The 19,931-nt window shown below is 36.8% G+C and overlaps 1 protein-coding gene across 1 annotated transcript in view; it reads left to right on the forward strand.

Moving 5' to 3' along the window:
• The window catches only part of LOC126260833 (F-actin-monooxygenase Mical), a 556,018-nt gene that overhangs the window by 384,297 nt on the left and 151,790 nt on the right, over positions 1–19,931 (forward strand). The window contains exons 19-22 of the mRNA XM_049958228.1: positions 478–702; positions 2,467–2,626; positions 8,687–8,853; positions 16,840–17,045. Of these exons, the coding sequence (XP_049814185.1) occupies positions 478–702; positions 2,467–2,626; positions 8,687–8,853; positions 16,840–17,045 (758 nt within the window). The remainder of the gene's footprint in view (positions 1–477; positions 703–2,466; positions 2,627–8,686; positions 8,854–16,839; positions 17,046–19,931) is intronic.

Below are 19,931 nucleotides of genomic sequence, written 5' to 3' on the forward strand. Positions count from 1 at the left end.
CTGTGTTCTATTTTCTCCTGAAAATTCCACTCCTTCATGTCACTGTGTACTGTGTACAACTCTCCCTGCTTGCTGCCAGAACAAGCTCTCCTGTGCCCCATTCTTACTATGTGCTCATGCTGCCTGTCCCAGCTTTCAGTCACCCTTCCCAATCCTTCTTCCCACTCTCCAATCTTTTCTCATCTCAACTGTGTGACTTTTCTCCTCGTTCGAGATACAGTGCCAGCACAATGTAGTCCGTGCAGTACAGTATAACCATGCAGGTGGGTGTGTTTATATGTGGGGCTCTTTTACCTCTGGAGGAGGATTCATCCAAAAGTTAACAATAATCTCAGTCTCGTTTATTTGCCTATGATAGCTCAATGCCTGAATTATACAGTGAGTTATTACCTTTATTCCTTCCACCATTCATTAAGGAATTGGAAAAACTGATATTTGTTTCAATTTCTGTTTTGTCATTTACATATCTCATTCCAGTTTGAAGCAGTGAAGTCAAAGCTTGAGACTAAAACTGTAGACAGAGAAAAAGAAAAGAATGATAAATATTCAGATGTTGATGTTACATTAAAGCTTATAGGAAAGAAGCTTAAAGAAGGTAATGCATTAGAAGCTGGCCCCCGAGGAAGTAACAAGGTTTCTGCCATGGCTGAGCAGTTTGCTGTTAAGACACAAGATGTAGAGAAGCCTTCTATACAGAGATCGGTAAGTGCTCCTCATTGTTTCACATAAATGTGAGTGTGATGGAGTGAAGCCTGTTGTAAATTTCAGTCGTATCCTTTCATATGATGTGACCAGCATTACTTTGACATTACTTTGTTTGGGCATAAGTTGGCATATACATGTTTAAAACTAAACAATTCATTTAGTTCCAATATAAAAATAAAATCTTACCTTCAGAAATTTCAGAGTAAACTTCATTTCTTGGCTGAAAAAATTGGTTGGAATTTATGTTTAAGAATTACACTCATCTAAAAATATTAAGGAGGACTTTATATTTTTACTCACAAATATGTCATTAATGTTTATTATTTCTGAACAAAATGTGATGGGCATTATGGAATGTGACAAGTTGAAGCTGTATGCTAGATTGAGACTTGAACCTGTACACTATGCATAGCAGGCATGTACTCCTACCAGTTGAACAACTGCAACGTACCTCACATCCTCAGCTTGCCACTGACTCACCTCTACTTCAAAATCCTTCTCATTCTCAGATTATTTCTCAAATTTGTACTCTTCAAAAAATAAGATAAATACATTTCAAGAAAAAGTGTAGATTAACATTTTTGATGTATCACAATCAAGGGCTATAGTTTTCGTAGGATACTTGTGATGAAATTTAATGCATTGATATGCGTGCTCCATGATATCGAAATAACACCCAGCAGTGATTTGCCCCTAAGCTGTTGCTTGATGAATTCAGTAGTGCACATCATATTAGAAGGTGGCTGAGTTTTGAACTGTTCTACATGTGTGCCTTAACTGCCAGCAACTGATTAGATTTAATTTGCTTTGAGGCATCTTTCCATAATACTGGAAAGCAATGACTGCCCTTTTGCAAACTGTGCAGTGGCCACACTACAATACTGAGAATGTTTCATTTATTGTTGCCCACAGTAACACATTCTGAAAAGGCAGTGGGGGGGGGGGGTGACGACATTGGCATTTGTTGTAGGGTGTGAGATGGTATAAAAAAAGATGTACAAATGCATTTGAGGCCATCTAAAATATTAGCAAACATTTTATCCCTCAGAGACGTGATGTCTTTTTACCAAGGGTGGGCAACCAGAAACCCACGGGCCAGATCCGGCATGTGATTGGTTTTAATCCAGGCCATAGTAGAAATTTTTGAAGCAGAGCATTGCAGAATTTTGTGACGAAACTTTTTAAGAGAGCTATTGTAAAGAAACAATGTTCATGAAAGGTAAATAAATGCAAATATTGGAATATGGAGTTAACATAAAAGGAATGCACTTTCAAAAATGCATGTGTTAAGGCACAATTTGTTGGCGTGACGTGTCAGGAAAAGAGGTTCCATTTGTATCGGTGTGTTACGCCATACACATTAACACTAAGGATGCTGTAGTCTTGACTTGAGGCACTAGGCGTGTTGGTGTTGCATCAGGTGATGAGCTTAACTAAGTATCCGGAACAGGCCTGTGGGTGTCAAAAGGTTGCCCAAGCCTGTCTTACCTACATCAGTAAGCTAATAATTTCTATTTACTCTTGAACCATAGTGAAAGTAGTGTGAAATCACAGAAGCTTTATGAAAAGTCAGTACTAACTAGTATTGAAATGATATTTGGTACATGGAAGAAGGATTTGTGAAAATGGTTTTAAATGACATTTTCGTGTTGTCTGTTTCTCTGGATGGTGTGTAGATACTCACTTTCTATTTCTAATATTGTTAGACATATTAATAATTGTTGTACTTCACAGTTAACACACTTCTTTTTTAATTTTTAGAATTCTAAAGCAGCACTCATCCTTCCTGCACAGGGTGGATCAGAGATGTGTCATTTCTGTAAAAAGAGGGTTTACTTAATGGAACGTTTAAGCATTGAGGGAAGATTCTTCCATAGAGGTTGTTTCCGATGTGAATACTGTGGTACAACTTTGAGGCTTGGTAATTATTTAATGCTATTTTTGTAACTTTGTAACTGTGTGTTGATTATTAGAACTTATACATCAGTAATTACATTTATCTAAATCTACTTATTTAACTGCACTTCAAGTAATGAAGAGAGCACAACTCAAAGGTCTTTTAGGTTAATGTCTTTTAGGATAATGTCTTTTAGGTTAATGTCTTTTAGGTTAATGTCTTTTAGGTTAATGTCTTTTAGGTTAATTTTTTCTTCACCAGTATTTTTCTCATCAAAGTTTGTGCTGAAGAAAGGTTTTGGACTTTGTGATTATACAGTCTGAGTTGTGAGACCAAGCATATTCTGACAATATTATGAAAAGTATAGTTGCTATTCACCTTGGAGATCCAGAGTCGCAGAGAGGTGCAATGAAAAGACTGTCAGAAAGTGAGCTTTTGGTCAACAAGGCCTTCATTGGAAATAGACAACACACACAGAGGCGAGGGGGGGGGGGGGGTAGTGGAAAAGGAGAGAAGTGACTGTGGGTGAATTGGTGGAATAGAGGGCTGTGTAGTGCTGGAATAGAAACAGGGAAGGGGCTGGATTAGTAACGACAATAACCAACAAAGGTTGAGGCCAGGGGAACATAGGATATATTGCAGGGAGAGTTCCCACATGCACAATTCAGAAAGCTGGTGTTGGCGGAAAGGATTCAGATTGCACAGGCTGTGAAGCAGTCATGGAAATGAAACATGTTGTGTTGGGCAGCGTGCTCAGCAATGGGATGGTCCAGCTGTTTCTTGGCCGCAATTTGTTGGTGGTCATTCATGCAGACAGTTTTTTGGTTGTCATGCCCATGTAGAATGCAGCACAGTGATTGCAGCTTAGTTTGTACATCACATGCCTTGCTTCACAGGTAACCCTGCCTTTGGTTGGATATGTGATGCTTGTGACTGGATTGGAGTAGATGGAGGTGGTAGGATGTATGGGACAGGTCTTGCCTCTAGGTCTATTACAGAGATACAAGCCATGAGGCTCCAGGACTAGAGCAACTGAATCACATTCTCTACCAGTGTTTCAACTACCTTTCTTCATATCCTGAAATGAGGAATCTCCTGCCCACTATCCTTCCCACCTATCCCACAGTGGTTTTCCACTGCCCACCAAACCTACACAATATCTTCATCCATCATTACACAACCTGTGCTCCCAACCCATTGCCTCATGGCTCAAATCCCTGTAATAGACCTAGGTGCAGGACCTGCCCTATATATCTTACCACCACCACCATCACCTGTCCTATCAAAACCATCACCTATGCCATCAACAAATGTAGGAGTAACTTCAGGTGTGTCCCAGGGAAGTGTGTTGGGACCCTTTGCTGTTCATTTTGTGCATTAATGACCTTCTAGACAATATTAATTGCAACCTCAGGCTTTTTTGCAGATGATGCAGCCATTTATAATACAATACTGCCTGAAAGAAGCTGTACAGATATTCAGTCAGATCACGATAAGATTTAAAAGTGCTGCAAAGATTGACAACTTTGCTTTAAATATTCAGAAACCTGAAATTGTGCAGTTCACAAAATTAAAAAAAAAAAAACCTACTATCCAATGACTAGAATATCAATGAGTCACAGTTGGAATGGATCAGTTCATACAAATATCTGTGTGTAAAACTTTGTAGGTACATGAAATTGAACGATCACAGAGGCTCAGTCATGGGTAAACCAAGTGACAAACTTGATGGTTTATTGACTGAATACGAGGGAATTGAATCACTCTAGAAAGGAGATTACTTTCAAATGATTCATACACCCCATCCTAGAATACTGCTACAATGTGTGGGACCCAGTCTAATAAGACCAACAAGATATTGAATGTGTGCAGAGAAGAGCAGCATGAATGGTCACAGGTTTGTTTGACCCTTGGGAGAGTTTTTTAGTATTTTTATTTATTTCTTTCTTGTTCCGGTGATCCATGTTGTGACAATATCGCAGGATACGGAACATGTCAGAAATCTTTGGTAGCACATAAAAACAAAACAAAATGATTTCATATTACAGTAAACAGTAACTTAGGTTCCACTATAGAAAATCAATTTTGAGAAAGAAATAAATATTACAAAGTAATAAGTGTTACAGAAAATAAATATTGCAAAATATGTGTTTAAAAAAAAAGAATAGTCAGGATTACAAATGTAGATTTGGGCTTATATTTGCATTTAACAATACAAGAAGTGATGAACACTGTAGTTCAGGAACTCTTCTATCGTATAAAATGATCCTTGTTATAGGAACTGCCTTAAAGTTTTTTTAAACAAGAGCTCATCTTCTACCGAACACTTAATACTTGAAGGGACGGCATTAAAAATCTTACAGCCAGTGAAATGGACTCCTTTCTGTAGCATACTTAAATTTGCCTGCTCATAGTGGGTATAATGTTTTCTTTTCGTCTCATGGCTATGATACTCACTATTCAGTGTAAAAATGGATTTTTCTTTCCTTATGAAGCACATCAAAGAGAATATATATTGCACAGTGGATGTAAGGATTCCAAGTTTCTTAAAAAGATTCCTGCATGTGGCTCTAGGATGGACTCCGCACATGATCCTTATGGGTGCACACAGTAGTTTTTTAGCCAGTGACTGATTACCCCAAAATATAATTCCATATGCCATAATGGCATGAAAATAACCATAATAGGCTGCCTTAATGGTTCCCATACTTCTGTAAGAAGAAACAATGTGTAAGTTGCTGAACTCAATCTTTTGCATAGATCCAGGATGTGGTTTGACCAGTTCAGTTTGCTGTCAATATGCAAGCCCAGGTATTTTGAGGTATCCACCCTGGTTATCACCTGCTCACCTATTTTTACTACTATTTCTCCACCTTTGAATGTTGTGTGGAACTGAACATAGTTTGTTTTAGTGTAATTTAAAGAAAGGCCGTTAATGTTAAACAAGTTCACTGTTTCACTTAAAACCTTACTTGCTGTTTCCTCAAGTTTATCTACTGAATTATCAATAAGTAGTGTAGTGTCATCAACAGATCATTTACAAAGATAATAAAAAGTATCACAGGGATGTCGAAAGAACTGAACTGGCAAACACTCTAAGATAGACGCAAACTGCCCTAGGAAAACCTGCTTACAAAGTTTCAAGACCTAACTTTAAAGAACGACTGTAGGAATATACTACAATCCCGTACATATTGCTCCCCTGGGGATCGTGATGACAAGATTGGATTAATTACAGTGCATGCAGAGGCATTTAAACAGTCATTCTTCCCATGCTCCAGACATGAATGGAACAAGTAGAAAGCTTCTCTTTCATAATTTTGAATGTTCAGCTAAGTTGTTGTTTCAGTTTTTATGCTCAGTCATCAATTTCATGGTGCAAATTTCAAGTTTCTGGGATAGCATAATTAAGGAATCTGCTGAAACAGAGATGTCAGAAAACCTAATAAACTGGGAGAGAGGTGTCAATTGAAGTGTGTAACAGAGCTCTCCATTTATTAAGATCTCATCCATCAGAGCTGGAAAATGCCGAGAAAATGTATATTTCATGAAATAACAATGCAAGTTCTGAGAAACAAAATAGCATCAAAGGACATAGTGAGTGCCTGGAGTTGAATTCAGCTATAAATAGTAGCCTTACACCAAAAGTACTTCACAATCTGTTTGTTATCCAGGCAGTGAATACACTTAACAACAGACCTCACATCACCTGAAGAAGACATCAGGCTTGGTTGTCGAAATGTTTAAAAATGTAATTGGAAACTCAATTGAACACTCAAAAAAAGCAGTGTGCTAGGAACTAGTTGTAAGCTGATTCCATTACTCTCCTGGCTGTATCTGGTGTAGGTGTGTTTTGGCACTTTATCAGTATACTTGTCATCAACAAATGCAACAGTTTATGAAGAATCCTCCAATGTGCTGGGCAAATCATTTATGTAGGTCAAGGACAGGAGCAGATCAAGCACTGAACCATTCATGAAACTTTATTTACTGTTTCCTCACTCTGAATTGAGTCTTATGCCTGTGGTACCATTTGTTAATGTGACTAATTGTGTTGGTGTTAAAATCTTATCTTCTGGCTGAATCTTACAGTTTTTTCACATGTTGGAAATAGCCATAATAAGAAATTTTTTGAAATTGGTATGTAAAGTTAATATTCTTCAAAACATTAACCTTCTGTGTAAATACAATGCTACCAGCACTTAATCAAGTCTTAGTATGCTTCATGGGAACTGACATCATGAAAGATAATCAGGCAACTGTTAAAGCTTTTTAGACAGCCCCTGTCATCCTGAAATGCTGTCTCTTCCATCCTATTTTGATTGAAGGAAACAAAAAGAGGTTGGGGAACCAAATCTGGACTTCTGCGTGATTGGGGCATTATTGTTACTTTGTTTGGCCAGTGTTTCCCTTACATTTAACTGTGTTCATCCGGGCACATTGTCATAATCAAACACTAGTAAACTTTTGCATGAAATTCATCATTGCATCAAATGGAAAATCAATTGGGAAAACTTAAAATTAAAAGGAGATGGAATGAGTGGCCAGTACTTTCCTTCGGGACCTGAAATTCCTAGAACTGCTGATAGAATACAAACCTTAAATTTAGCAAGCTGTATGTTCTTTCTTCAGAAGGCAGTTAGGGTTGATTGGGGATGGTTGGATAGTGGGACAGGTCACTAGGGCCCTAGGTTGAGAAAAACCCCCATCATCCTTGCATGAGGCAAGTCCTTGTCAACAAACGATCTGAGTGTGGTCCCTCCTCCTTTTAACCTTTCCCAGTCACTCTCTCTCTCTCTCTCTCTCTCTCTCTCTCTCTCTCTCTCTCTCTCTCTCTCATGATGATGATGATGTGAGACTACAGTTGCTTAATGGTAGAAACAGGTCTTTTTCAGAAGATTTTTGAGAATTGTACATGTCTCCAACAACATTTCTGTGCCTTTTTGAAGATGGTGATGTGATGTGTAAATGGGTTCAAATTCATTACTTACTTTGTGGCAGTTTTGATTTGTAATGAGCATTTTGTAACATGACCAATTAACAGAGCAGTTATTCGGCTCAGTACTAATTAGTGTTGCTTGTCTGCAACTACATTTCTGACTAGCCAGTCCTTAATATTGTCTAACATGACAAAATATGCTGCTGGGAACTCTCTTGCTAAACTTTAAAATGGAATAGGGCGCAGTAGCTTGAGCTTTTGCCTTAATGAAGCCAATTAAGACTTTAATGTCATATTTGGAAAACAAACATATGTATCTCTTATGCTAAATACTGTTCTCTGTGTGCGACACACACTAACATTTCTTTCAAATTTCTGAAAGAAAATGACTGGAGTAGGTTTGACTGGCACAAAGATAACAAACTTGTATATTGAATCTTTAATTTTGCAGCTTTCTAAAACTTACTTCATTGATAGAAAAACCTAAGAAATACAAATAAGTCTAGATAGGTAGTAACTGTGTTTAAAAAAATAGGAAAAAATTGTTCCAAATTGTAAATTGGGAAGTAAAGAAGGTATTGTAAAGGAGTCAGAAGCTATAACGTAAGGTTATAATTTCAAACAGTTATTGGTATGTCAAAGATGAAAGCTAAAGTTTATAACAAATGTCTGGATGCAGAGGGATTCCTAGGAAACTGTATGTCTAGCTTGTTCTTTTTCAAGTTAATAATTTTATGTCAGTTTAATTATGTATATGTGTTACCTACAAATAAATTTTGTAATAAATAAGCAAATGGTAAACCTTTATATCTCCAAATGTATGTTTTCAATAGCAGCAACAGCAAGCATTAAAAAGTGTAGCTTATGTTAAGACTGGCATTCCCGTGTCCAGCCCTCCTGATTTAGGTTTTCCATGATTTCCCTAAATTGCTTTAGGCAAATGCTGGGATGGTTCATTTGAAAGGGCACGGCCGACTCCTTCCCCATCCTTCCCTAATCCGATGAGACCAATGACCTTGCTGTTTGGTCTTTTACCCCAAATCAACCCAACCCAACCCACTTATGTTAAACCTGAAGCTATGTTTCCTGATGTACATGTTTTCTTTTGTTCAAGTAATTATTTCAATTTTGATGTGATCTTTCAGGTAGTCATTTGTTTGACAGAGATGGTTGTCGTTTTTATTGTACTCAACACTTTGGTATGCAAGGGGTCCAGAAAATGAAATCTGCCAGGAAGGATCAAGAAAATTATACTGATGTGGGCAAAACAAAGATACATGGAATTGATGCTCTCTTGAAGCATACAGATATGGTAAGCTTTCAAAATTACTATGTTGGTCATCTCTCTCTTGATCTCTCTCACTTAGCCCACAGACTTTTCACTCGGAGAAAAGAAATTCCAATGGGATTTTTTTGTATTTGAAGTGTACCATGTAATATCTTGAAAATCAAAAATTTTGTATGCCAAAATTTTGTCCAGCATGTAGGAATCAGTTGTAAAACATGAAAATTTGGCAACATTCAAATGGCATACACAAGAAAACATTTCAGATTAAATGATTCTTCTTAGCTTGATTGTTATCATAGTGCAAATTAAAAAAAAATCATTCCATTACCTTTTCTCCACATCATAAACCATTCCTTTGAAATACCATAATGACCACTGTCATATTTTTTGTATATGTGTTTCAGTTTCCTATCGTGTACATGTTGCAATCTTCAGTACAAGCCTCATGTGATGCAGGTCTCCATCCTACTCTATGCTTTGCAAGTGTCTTCATCTCTGAATAACTTTGTAAATCTACATCCAGTTGAACTTTCTTATTCTGTTCATCCAATGGGTTCCCTTTATGGTTTTTACCTGCAGCACTTCCCTCAAATACCAAATCGACAGCTCCTTCATGCCTCAGAATGTGTCTTATCAACTGATACTTTCTTTTCTCCACAATTCAATTCAGTAACTCCTCATTAGTTGTGACTTATTGAACTGTAGTTTGGTAATATTCAGACCAGCTGGCAACTGCTTTGATTGGAATTTAAATTACTAGATTCTTCTCTAAGTGTGAGGATATTTTGCTTGTCTCATCTTGGACACCAACTGGAATAGCTTTCTCGTGTCTGGCTCTCCTAAGGATATCAGCAGTCCTGAGGGAATATCATCTATTTCAGGGGCCAGCATTCTTCTGTAGCACCATATTTCAAAAGCTTCTATTCTCTTCCTGTCCTAACAGCTTTTTGTCCATGTTTCACTTCTGTTCAAGACTATACTCCAGCCAAATACCTTCAGAAAAGACTTTCTAACACTTAAATTTATATTCAATGTTAACAAATTTCTCTTCTTCAGAAATACTTTTTATGTCATTGTCATTCTTCATTTTATATTCTCTCTACTTCAGTCATATATTGTTTTACTGCCCAAATAAGAAAACTCATCCACTACTTTTAGTGTCTCATTTCCTACATCTACATACATACTCCGCAATCCACCATACAGTGCGTGGTGGAGGATACCTCGTACCACAACTAGCATCTTCTCTCCCTGTTCCACTCCCAAACAGAACGAGGGAAAAATGACTGCCTATATGCCTCTGTACGAGCCCTAATCTCTCTTATATTATCTTTGTGGTCTTTCCGCAAAATATAAGTTGGCGGCAGTAAAATTGTACTGCAGTCAGACTCAAATGCTGGTTCTCTAAATTTCCTCAGTAGCGATTCACGAAAGAACGCCTCCTTTCCTCCAGAGACTCCCACCCGAGTTCCTGAAGCATTACCGTAACACTCGTGTGATGATCAAAGCTACCAGTAACAAATCTAGCAGCCTGCATCTGAATTGCTTCTATGTCCTCCTTCAATCTGACCTGATAGGGATCCCAAACGCTCGAGCAGTACTCAAGAATAGGTCGTATTAGTGTTTTATAAGCGGTCTTCTTTACAGATGAACCACATCTTTCCAAAATTCTACCAATGAACCGAAGATGACTATCCGCCTTCCCCACAACTGCCATTACATGCTTGTCCCACTTCATATCGCTCTGCAGTGTTACGCCCAAGTATTTAATCGATGTGACTGTGTCAAGTGCTACACTACTAATGGAGTATTCAAACATTACAGAATTGTTTTTCCTATTCATCTGCATTGATTTACATTTATCTATATTTAGAGTTAGCTGCCATTCTTTACACCAATCACAAATCCTGTCCAAGTCATCTTTTATCCTCCTACAGTCACTCAACGACGACACCTTCCCGTACACCACAGCATCATCAGCAAACAGCCACACATTGCTATCCACCCTATCCAAAAGATCATTTATGTAGATAGAAAAGAACAGCGGACCTACCACACTTCCCTGGGGCACTCCAGATGATACCCTCACCTCCGATGAACACTCGCCATTGAGGACAACGTACTGGGTGCTCTTTCAGCATTGCTTGATTTAATTTGACTACATTCCTTTACCTTTGTTTTGTTTTTGGTGATGTTCATCTTATGTCCTTTCAAGAGAGTATCCATTCCATTAACCTGCTATTCCTAGTCCTTTGTTGTCTCTGCCAAAATTACAATGTCATCAGCAAACCTCCAAGTTTTTATTCCAGCTACCTGAACTTTAAATCCTTCTTCAATTTTTTCTTCGATTTTCTGTACTGCTTGTTCAATCTACGGATTGAATATCATCTAGTATAGTATAAGCTACAACCCTGTCATGCTCTCTTCTTAACCACTGATTCTCTTTCATGACCTTTGACTCTTATAACTGCAGTCTGGTTTCTGTAAAAGTTGTAAATAAAGTTTCACTCTGTACCCTGCTACCTTCTGAAGTTTGAAGAGTCATGGGGTCAATATTACCTCGTGTGATGCTACATTAACCAGAACCCCAACTGATCTTCCCCTAGGTCAGCTTGTAACAGTTCTTCCAATCTTCTGTATATAGATCATGTCAGTGTTTGCCAACCATGACTTATTAAACAGTAGTTCAGAAATATTTATACCAGCTGACAACTGCTTTCTTTGAAATTTTAATTCTTACATTCTTCTGTAAGTCTGAAGATATTTCGCATGTCTCATCTTGGACACCAACTGGAATATTTTTCTCGTGGTTGGCTCTCCTAAGGATATAGGCAGCCCTGAAGCAATATCATCTATTCTAGGGGCTTTGTTTCGACTGTCTTTCAGTGCTCTGTCAAATTCTTCTCACAGTATCATATCATCCATCTCATCTTCATCTACTTCCTCTTCCCTCTCTGTAACACTCAGAATGCCTTCATTTCTCTTGTATAGTTGCTCTATGTATTCATTCCACTTTCCAGCTTTCAGCTGTCCCTTCTTTGCTTTATACTGGTTTTCTGTCTGAGTTATTTGTATTTGTATAAATGCTTCATGTTTCTCCAAACATCTCTTTATTATTGCTACAGACAGGACCTATCTTCTGCTAGTTCTACAGCCTTGCATTTATCCTTTAGCCATTCGTGCCTAGTCATTTTGCACTTCTGTCAATCTCATTTTCTAAACGTCTTTATTCCATTTTGCCTACTTCATTTGCTGCATTTTTATATTTTGTCCTCATCTGTTAGATTCAATACCTATTCTGAAATCCAACAATAGAATGCCTCAGTGCTGTGCAATAACCCCTGTAGCATCAGAATAGGAGGCATAATTGATGTGCAAATCAACATCTACAATAATTTTGTTGCTCTTTCTTGTGCAGAAAAATGGTAATACTTCTAATTGATAGTAAGCAGTTAAGTAAAAAGTTGTTGGATCTTCAATAACATGGACAAGAATGAACACTAAAAATTTGTAGATTTTTTATGTAGACTAAATGAGAATAATGTAGTATCATCATCATCATCATTGTAGCTATTTGCATTTGAGAACCACTGTTGTATAAGGGCCTTATTCTTTCTATATTACATCTGTATCTATTTCACAAAATATTGGGACACAGTTGTTTTTGAACTATGATACTGTTGTGAAAAGTTCTTCTCTATAGTGTGGTTCTTCTCAGTGTCCATTCTTTCTCTACTTTCCTGTGTTTATTCACCGCCTTCCAAACCACATCTACTTCCGAACCACACTTTATTAACGACCATCTGCGCACAACACAAGACTTCGTGATCATGTGGATTGTTGATGCAGCACCTATTCTCCAGGTTCTTTCCTCTGATAGTTAATTCGAAAGATGGCGCATACATGTAAATAAATGTGAAAATTGTGTAGATTTTTGTAATTAGCTGAATCTTCTGCTTGGGGTGATTAACAGTGCATTATAGCCTTCAGCCATATGCATCCTTGGTTGTTGTAATGTCATTTATTCACCATCCCTTATATTGTTGTCAACTTGGTCTTTCCTTATCTCTTACAATCCGACAGAGTACTTTGTTTCTGTAGCTGCAGTCCATTCATCTCCCTACATGACCTACCCACTTCTATCTCATTTTTATTGCTGCTCATTACGTCTTCCAATCTATTTTGTTCATTGATGTATTTGTCTAATTTCCTGTCTCTCATTGTAACTCTCAACAGATGTATGTCTATTGCTGACAAACCTCTTTCACAAATAAAAACTTTTAATACAAAATTCTCTTTTCATACAAATTGGAAACACTATCTAGTCAACCAGAGGCATTCCAGGCAATGTTTATTTGTTTGTTTATTTCTGTCCTTGTCTGCTCTGTTATTTTCTTCAGTTGCTAAAAAAAATAAAAATAAAAATAAAAATCTCATGAACTGTGCAAATTAGGTAACTTTACGACCTGGAAGATTAAGAGAGGAATCTGGTGTAAACACCGTTATTTTTGTCAGACTTATCGAAATAACTTTATTACATATAATAAACTATCGCAAATATGTATTTGTCTGTGTGCACGCACGTTTAAATGTCACTAAATCCTCATTCTTAAGAATGTTTTCTGTTAAAAAATATAACCTGGACAAAATTTAGGCACACACATTCTTTTGCTTTAGATGTTTAAGAACTCCTAGTATGCACTTGGAGTGCTTGAATGTTTTGCCTCCTTGTATCCTGTTTTGGGGAACAAGAATAGATAATGTGCATATTCCATACAGACTACACTTACAAATGATAAAAAGTGAACACTGGATTTTGTTAGTAAAGGAGGAGGAGAAATATGTTCCACCACACCATAATGGTTGTACAAGGTGTACATTTGCATGTCAAGATGAACAAAAATTATAAAGACATTGAGACGAGAGTTTAGGCTTTAGGCAGAAAAAAGATTTTTTTTCCCCAACTAATTTTGAGCAAACAGAATGGTGCAGATTTGTTAGGAAGAGATTGCACATAAATTAGTCTGAAGTTGTCTTGCGTTTCAGGTTACACATCATTATAAAATATATCCAGCATTTCAGCTGCTCTTACTGAGAGCCTACATCAGGTATGTTGTTGCCATTTCATGGCAGTTGTGTACTGCACATTAATCTTGTATTTCATTCCCTTTTCACGTAGGTTACCTCTTCTGTTTCCTTGTTTGATTATTAGTTCCAACGTAATTTCAGGAATGGAAGTATTTGAGACTTCATAAGTACTGTGCTGCTGCTGTTTTAGTGTGTTACTTGTCCCCAGTTTTTCTATGTGAAGGTGGATAGAACCAGTATCTTAACATTTTATGTGAAAAACGAAATATCCTTCTGCAAATTAAAATGTGATATATACTATGCACGCTGGCATGAAGAATGATAGTGTGCCACACATGCTGTTATTAATTAAATTTGTTCGTGATCCTAATGTAAGAGGTATAATTTAGTTGCTAGTTAATCTTCTGGGTTGTATGGTCATGTTCCATGAAACTTTTTCATTCCTAACGTTTCATTCAGAACTGTGCTGGGCGTCTTCAGAGGTGCGTGTGGTTCTGTTTCTTGCTGTCATCAGCTGTTGATGAAACATTAAGACCAAAGAACTTTCATGGAGCTCGACCACACAACTGGGAAAATTTACCAGGCGATGAGACATCTACCCATGAAAGCCTTTATTGTACAATGCTTTAACTGTCCAACTGTAATTGGATTTTGCAGTTTTGTGTATAAATTGGTGTGTTTAGTTAGTTATCCACTCCTGGATTATGTGATAGGTAAGCCGGTGTCGGTGTACAGCATTCCAACAGAACTGCATCAAATCACTCTTCAATACTTTATTTGCTATAATGCATTTTGAAGACAATTTCTTCTGATTGAAATTTCAGTTAATTTGAATGCAGTTCACTATGTTGCTTTTGTGTGATGTTATATACAATATGAACGTCACTGTGAATTACCTACCAGGAAGATTACTGATAAAGTGAAATTTCAGACAACAGCAGCAACAGACACACAAACTCCAAAACTGCTAGCTTTCAAAACCAAAGGTTCTCTCACCTGGCAAAAGAGATGAAAGACAAGAAAGAAACTAAAAACAACTAGAGGTTTAAATAGGAATAAGTAGGGATTAAAAAGTAAAATGGTGACTAAGTGGTATTTTCTCCAACAAAAACTTCCCTTACACTGTAATTTGTTTCAGTAAATGTTTCTGTACTTACATTCTTTAACACTAGTTATGGCATCTTCTGGAAGATTCATCTGCAACTTTGTTGCTTTTGTCATACATTTAGTTCATTAGGTGAAAAGTTTTGTGTCTTAAATCAGATAAACATTGCGAACTCTCTCATTTTATAATTATCGAAATTATATTCCAGTTCTCATTTCCTTTAATAAATTGTATAATTGTGGCAGAAGAAAAGGTAAAAAAATGTTAATTTATGAAATTATGATCTGACTGTGACAAAGCAGTTAATGAAACTGAGTGGATCCAACTAGCACAGGTGCAGGGTCATTAAATGTTTGTTGACAATGTTGTGTTGGACTGTAAAACCAATATCCTGGAAAAGTTATGCTGAGTTTAACAGAATAAGTATGGAGCTGACAATAATTTTCTGAAGCAGTTTCATTTAATAACTATATACAAAAGTTCATAGACTTCAGGAACTGATACTACTGTCTTTATGAAGCATAGTAGAAATAAAGTTAGAATAATCAGTCTGCCAGAAAGATAGTGTCATTCTATAGAATTAAGGGACCATAAATATTTCATACATACTGAACTTACCAAGAAAAATTGAAATTTCAGGTATAGTGGGAGCTGGATTGGTAATAAACGATCTGTGCATACAATTTTCACATTGACATTTTCCATTTTGTGATAAACCAATGGTAGCTATTATCTTGTCGATTGCTTATAAATGTGGCCATGACCAATAGTATTCTAAGAAGTCCTGCTCCTTGTGCGTGCAGTAGTAATTACATAAATATTTACAAAAATTATTTCTTATCCTCTTACAATCATTTTAGGCGTCTGTTTATTAATACTAAAGGCTTTTGGCACCAGGTTTTGCAATACATTATTTCTGTCAAAATTGTATTCGTTAATAAATTAAAGTGTCCAGGTAAAAATGAATGGATTATGATAACATGCAGTATCTTCTCACTTTCTTAATTAATATGCAGCATTTGAAGCATAATTTTTTTCAAAGGTAAATTGAAATTGTTTCATTGTGAGAATTGTTTCTGCTTTATAAATGATCATTTTCCTGAAACTGAATAATGTGCCAGCTGGAGGAGAGAGGAAAAAAACTTTTTCATGTCTGCTATTAAGCTGAAATATTTCTGCATTTTTTTATGCATTAAGTGTAAATTAATGGCATGTACCTGAAATGTTTAATTGTTGTAAAAGTAGATTTTTTGTGAAACTGACTAATTCCACATCATAATGAAGTGCCTTGAGGAGTAACTAACAAGCTAACTATGTGTGATGTAGTAGGTAAGAAGTAGTCAAAAATTTTCTTTCTCTTTAAAACAAGCAAGCTGAAGTAGTAATGTTAGTTACAAGGGAAATAAACTGGAAGGCCTCCCTTTGTAATGGAATATGAACATTGTGTCATTCACTGACCTGTGTTGCCTTTATAATATTCTGCAGCATACTTACATTATAAATATGGTTAATCAGTACCTAAGCCCCAATGACCTTAGAGGATTTTGATGTAATGAGTAGAGCATACCAGAAAGAAGTGAACATTTAAAGAGTGGGATAATAAAATGTGCAGTGTTTTCCAAAACTATGAAATAATAGTGTAATTCAAAAGCAAACAACTTTCATCCCAGCTCTGGGTGCTCTGTTCATTGCTCATCGTACCTGCAAAGGAGGAGGAGTGAGTGAGTGAGTGATTTGTGTTTCTGAATAAATAATGAATTTTTCACTCTATGCCTTCACCATGGTTTTGCTTCACAACACAAACCTTTTTCCCTTAGGCACCAGAAGCAACACCAGACAAGAGTAAACTGCACAGTATTGATGCAGTCGATCAAAGGACAACCCCTGAACGAATAGAATTTGAAAATCTTGTGACTTCTGATATTGAAGAATTGCCAGGGGAAATGGATGAAGATGAATGGACTGATCGTAATTTTGGAACATCAGCTGCAGAAGGCTCTAGTGATTCTGTTTCCGATTTAAGGTACTACTGATCTTGTTGAAACTTAATTCTGTGTCCTATTTATAATTACTGTTAGCTTGAACTAGACAGGGAAAGAGAGAATTTTTTGCTAATAGCCGTAAGCTCTTCATTGGATTTCCAGCATGTACTAACAAGAAAGAGAGGGGGGTGGGAATGGGGGTACCCAAAGCTATGCATAAGTACAAATGACTGTTGATTTAGTGATTAAGATGTACAGTTCAGAGTAATACTGATAAAGAGCATTTGGAAATTGATAGATCAGAGATGAGGAAGAAACATGAGATTAATAGCAAGTTGCAAATGGGAATATTAAGTATGGAAAAACAGAGAGATGATGGAGAGGGGGGGGTAGATCGAAAGAAAAATCATTTATGTACAAACAAACAGCCAGGTGTATGGTACAAGGATAGAGATGATCAGAGCAGGCGGCACTGAACTTCATTCAGAGATAAATACCTATTTATTTCTTAAATTTTGTAGTTAATGGAGCAGTTGACAAAATTGATTGAAGTTACTTACAGATTATCTTTGGATCTAGTAAGAAGACTGATATGATAGTCTGTCAGATTACACTGTCATTGTCGTCGTCATCATCATCATTTACTGGAAAATAATTTGTGACTGACATACATTTAAATCTGTCAGCATGAATGTTATAGAACAACCATTTCACGTGTTGTTAGATATTAGCGATGCAGGTAGTCATCCAGCTACAGACTGATTTATGCTGTTTGTATTAGTAATGGAAAAATATTGAATGACATAATTGAAAAAATGGTGGAGTAATTGCTGCCCGCAATTGAAATTTATCGTGTGCGTGTACATTACTTTCTTTTTCAAAGGATGAATTTATGTTGTTACAGATTTAAATTTTTGAAAAACAGTGGCCGATGTGCACTTTGACCCAGGAGCATTTCTTTCCTTTCTTTATTTTCATTTCCTTTCCTTTCCTTTCATTTCATTTCTTCTCCTTTTTTCATGTGAAGTTTAATGTTGTGCTTTGTTTCTTTTTCATCGTCCTCACATATCAGTTCCTTTCTTCGTCCCTCCTCTTCCTCAATCCCACATATGTGTAGATTTTGTTTGAGACTGACTTTCAAGTTTATAACTTGCAATGAAATAATCTTAAAAATTCTTATAACTCATCTTTAAGAATTTCATAATTGTATTGTTGATCATGTACATATATTACATACCTTAGCATTTCCTACTTTCTCATGCTGTATGTACTTTCAGTATATTTATTAATATTTTTAGGTCTGGAAAATTTCTCCCAGATAATTAAGTTTGTTTTGACTGGCACTACACATGTTCTGATGTGATTCAATCTTCTCCAAATCTTCCAGTTTGATGTATTGCCTCTGGGCATCTCTTGTGAGGCAGGGTAGTGCTTTGAGGGCTCATTTAGTTTGGTACTAAGCAGTCTCTCGCAGGATTTAAGTCTGCTAGGTCCGCATGAAGCACCATGTAGGAGATGGCACTCATCAAACATTTGTTTAAATATTTCTGTATGCTCATGTGCAATTCTTCTTAATTCAGGATCCGAGAAACCAGTCACTTTATATTACTTCCCAATTGGTGTGGGTTTCACGCATCCTGTTTCTAGCCTGCATATGTCCATTAGGTTTGTATATACTTTTTTAGCTTGTACAAGCTATCTGGCCCAAACAGGGCATACATATTCTGCCATAGGAAAATAAATCACTTGGACAGTTGTTCTTAACATGGTTGGTCTGGCTCCCCATTTACTATTAATTAGTTTCCTCAAGATGATGATCCTTGCAGCATCTTTTTGCCAGGTCTTCTGGCAATGATACTTGTATGTCGGTAATCTGTCCAGCAAGCCACCCAGGTATGTTTGTTTGTGTCTGTGTTCCAGGTTGCTGCCTTTCCAGGTGATGTTCAGCTTTCTCTGTGCCCATTTTGGGTGACAGTAGAAAGTGCTAACTTGTGACTTTGAGGAGTTTGGATACTCAGATATGATATTGAATGAGTTTTCCAGTTTCCTTTCTACTTTCACTAAGCTCTTTTCTTGTGTGCATATAGCTACATCATTGGCATACAAATAATGGGCACCATGGTCTGGCATTGGTTGAGCATTTGTGTGAAGGTTAGGTAAAATGGGGACCACAATACTCCCCGAGTGAGGCAGTTCTTTTGTTGACTCCATCAACTTTTCCTACCCTCCAGTGTTATATAAAACTGTCTGTTTCATAATAGAAATACAATAATAATAAAGGTTCAATAAATTTTGTGAGCTGGTGGTTCTTAAATGTGTTGTAGAGTGGTTTTTTTTTTTTCTTCCGTGAGCATACTATGGTTGACAGTGTCATTTGAACTAACAAAGATCTTTCCTTTATGTGTTCTGTAAGGGATAGAATTTGACAAGCGCATGGTTTTCTGGGTTGGAATCCATCCTGTTTGGGAATGACCTTTCAGTCTGTAATATTTGCTGTGCGGTTTAAAATCATTCATTCATATAGGTTATATGGATGGCATAGTAGCACTGTTGGATGGTAATTCTTCACTTGGCCTGCTTCTTTACCATGCATCAACAGTGCTATGATCTTTGATTTCCTCCACATCTTGCGCGTTTTTTGACAGTGGTTAAAGAGTTGCAGAATCCCTTGTTTGGCACTAGGACCAAGGTATTCAGTCTGTTCCACGCATATAGCATTGACAGTGAATAATGTTTTGAACATGTTTGGATCTTGACTCTGGCTTCTGATAATTTTTATTTTCTGACAGTTCTTGGATTTTCTATTTAGTAAGAGTTGATGGACAATTTGACTGGGTGTTACTGTAGAGAGGTGCTTGACTATCCTAGGGTCACAGTTAAGTTCCAGACCACATTGCTGCTGTGGGTCATATTGATTCTTTCCAGAG

The sequence above is a fragment of the Schistocerca nitens genome, chromosome 5 (genome assembly GCF_023898315.1).
Source record: "Schistocerca nitens isolate TAMUIC-IGC-003100 chromosome 5, iqSchNite1.1, whole genome shotgun sequence".
Classification (NCBI taxonomy): Eukaryota; Metazoa; Arthropoda; class Insecta; order Orthoptera; family Acrididae; genus Schistocerca; species Schistocerca nitens.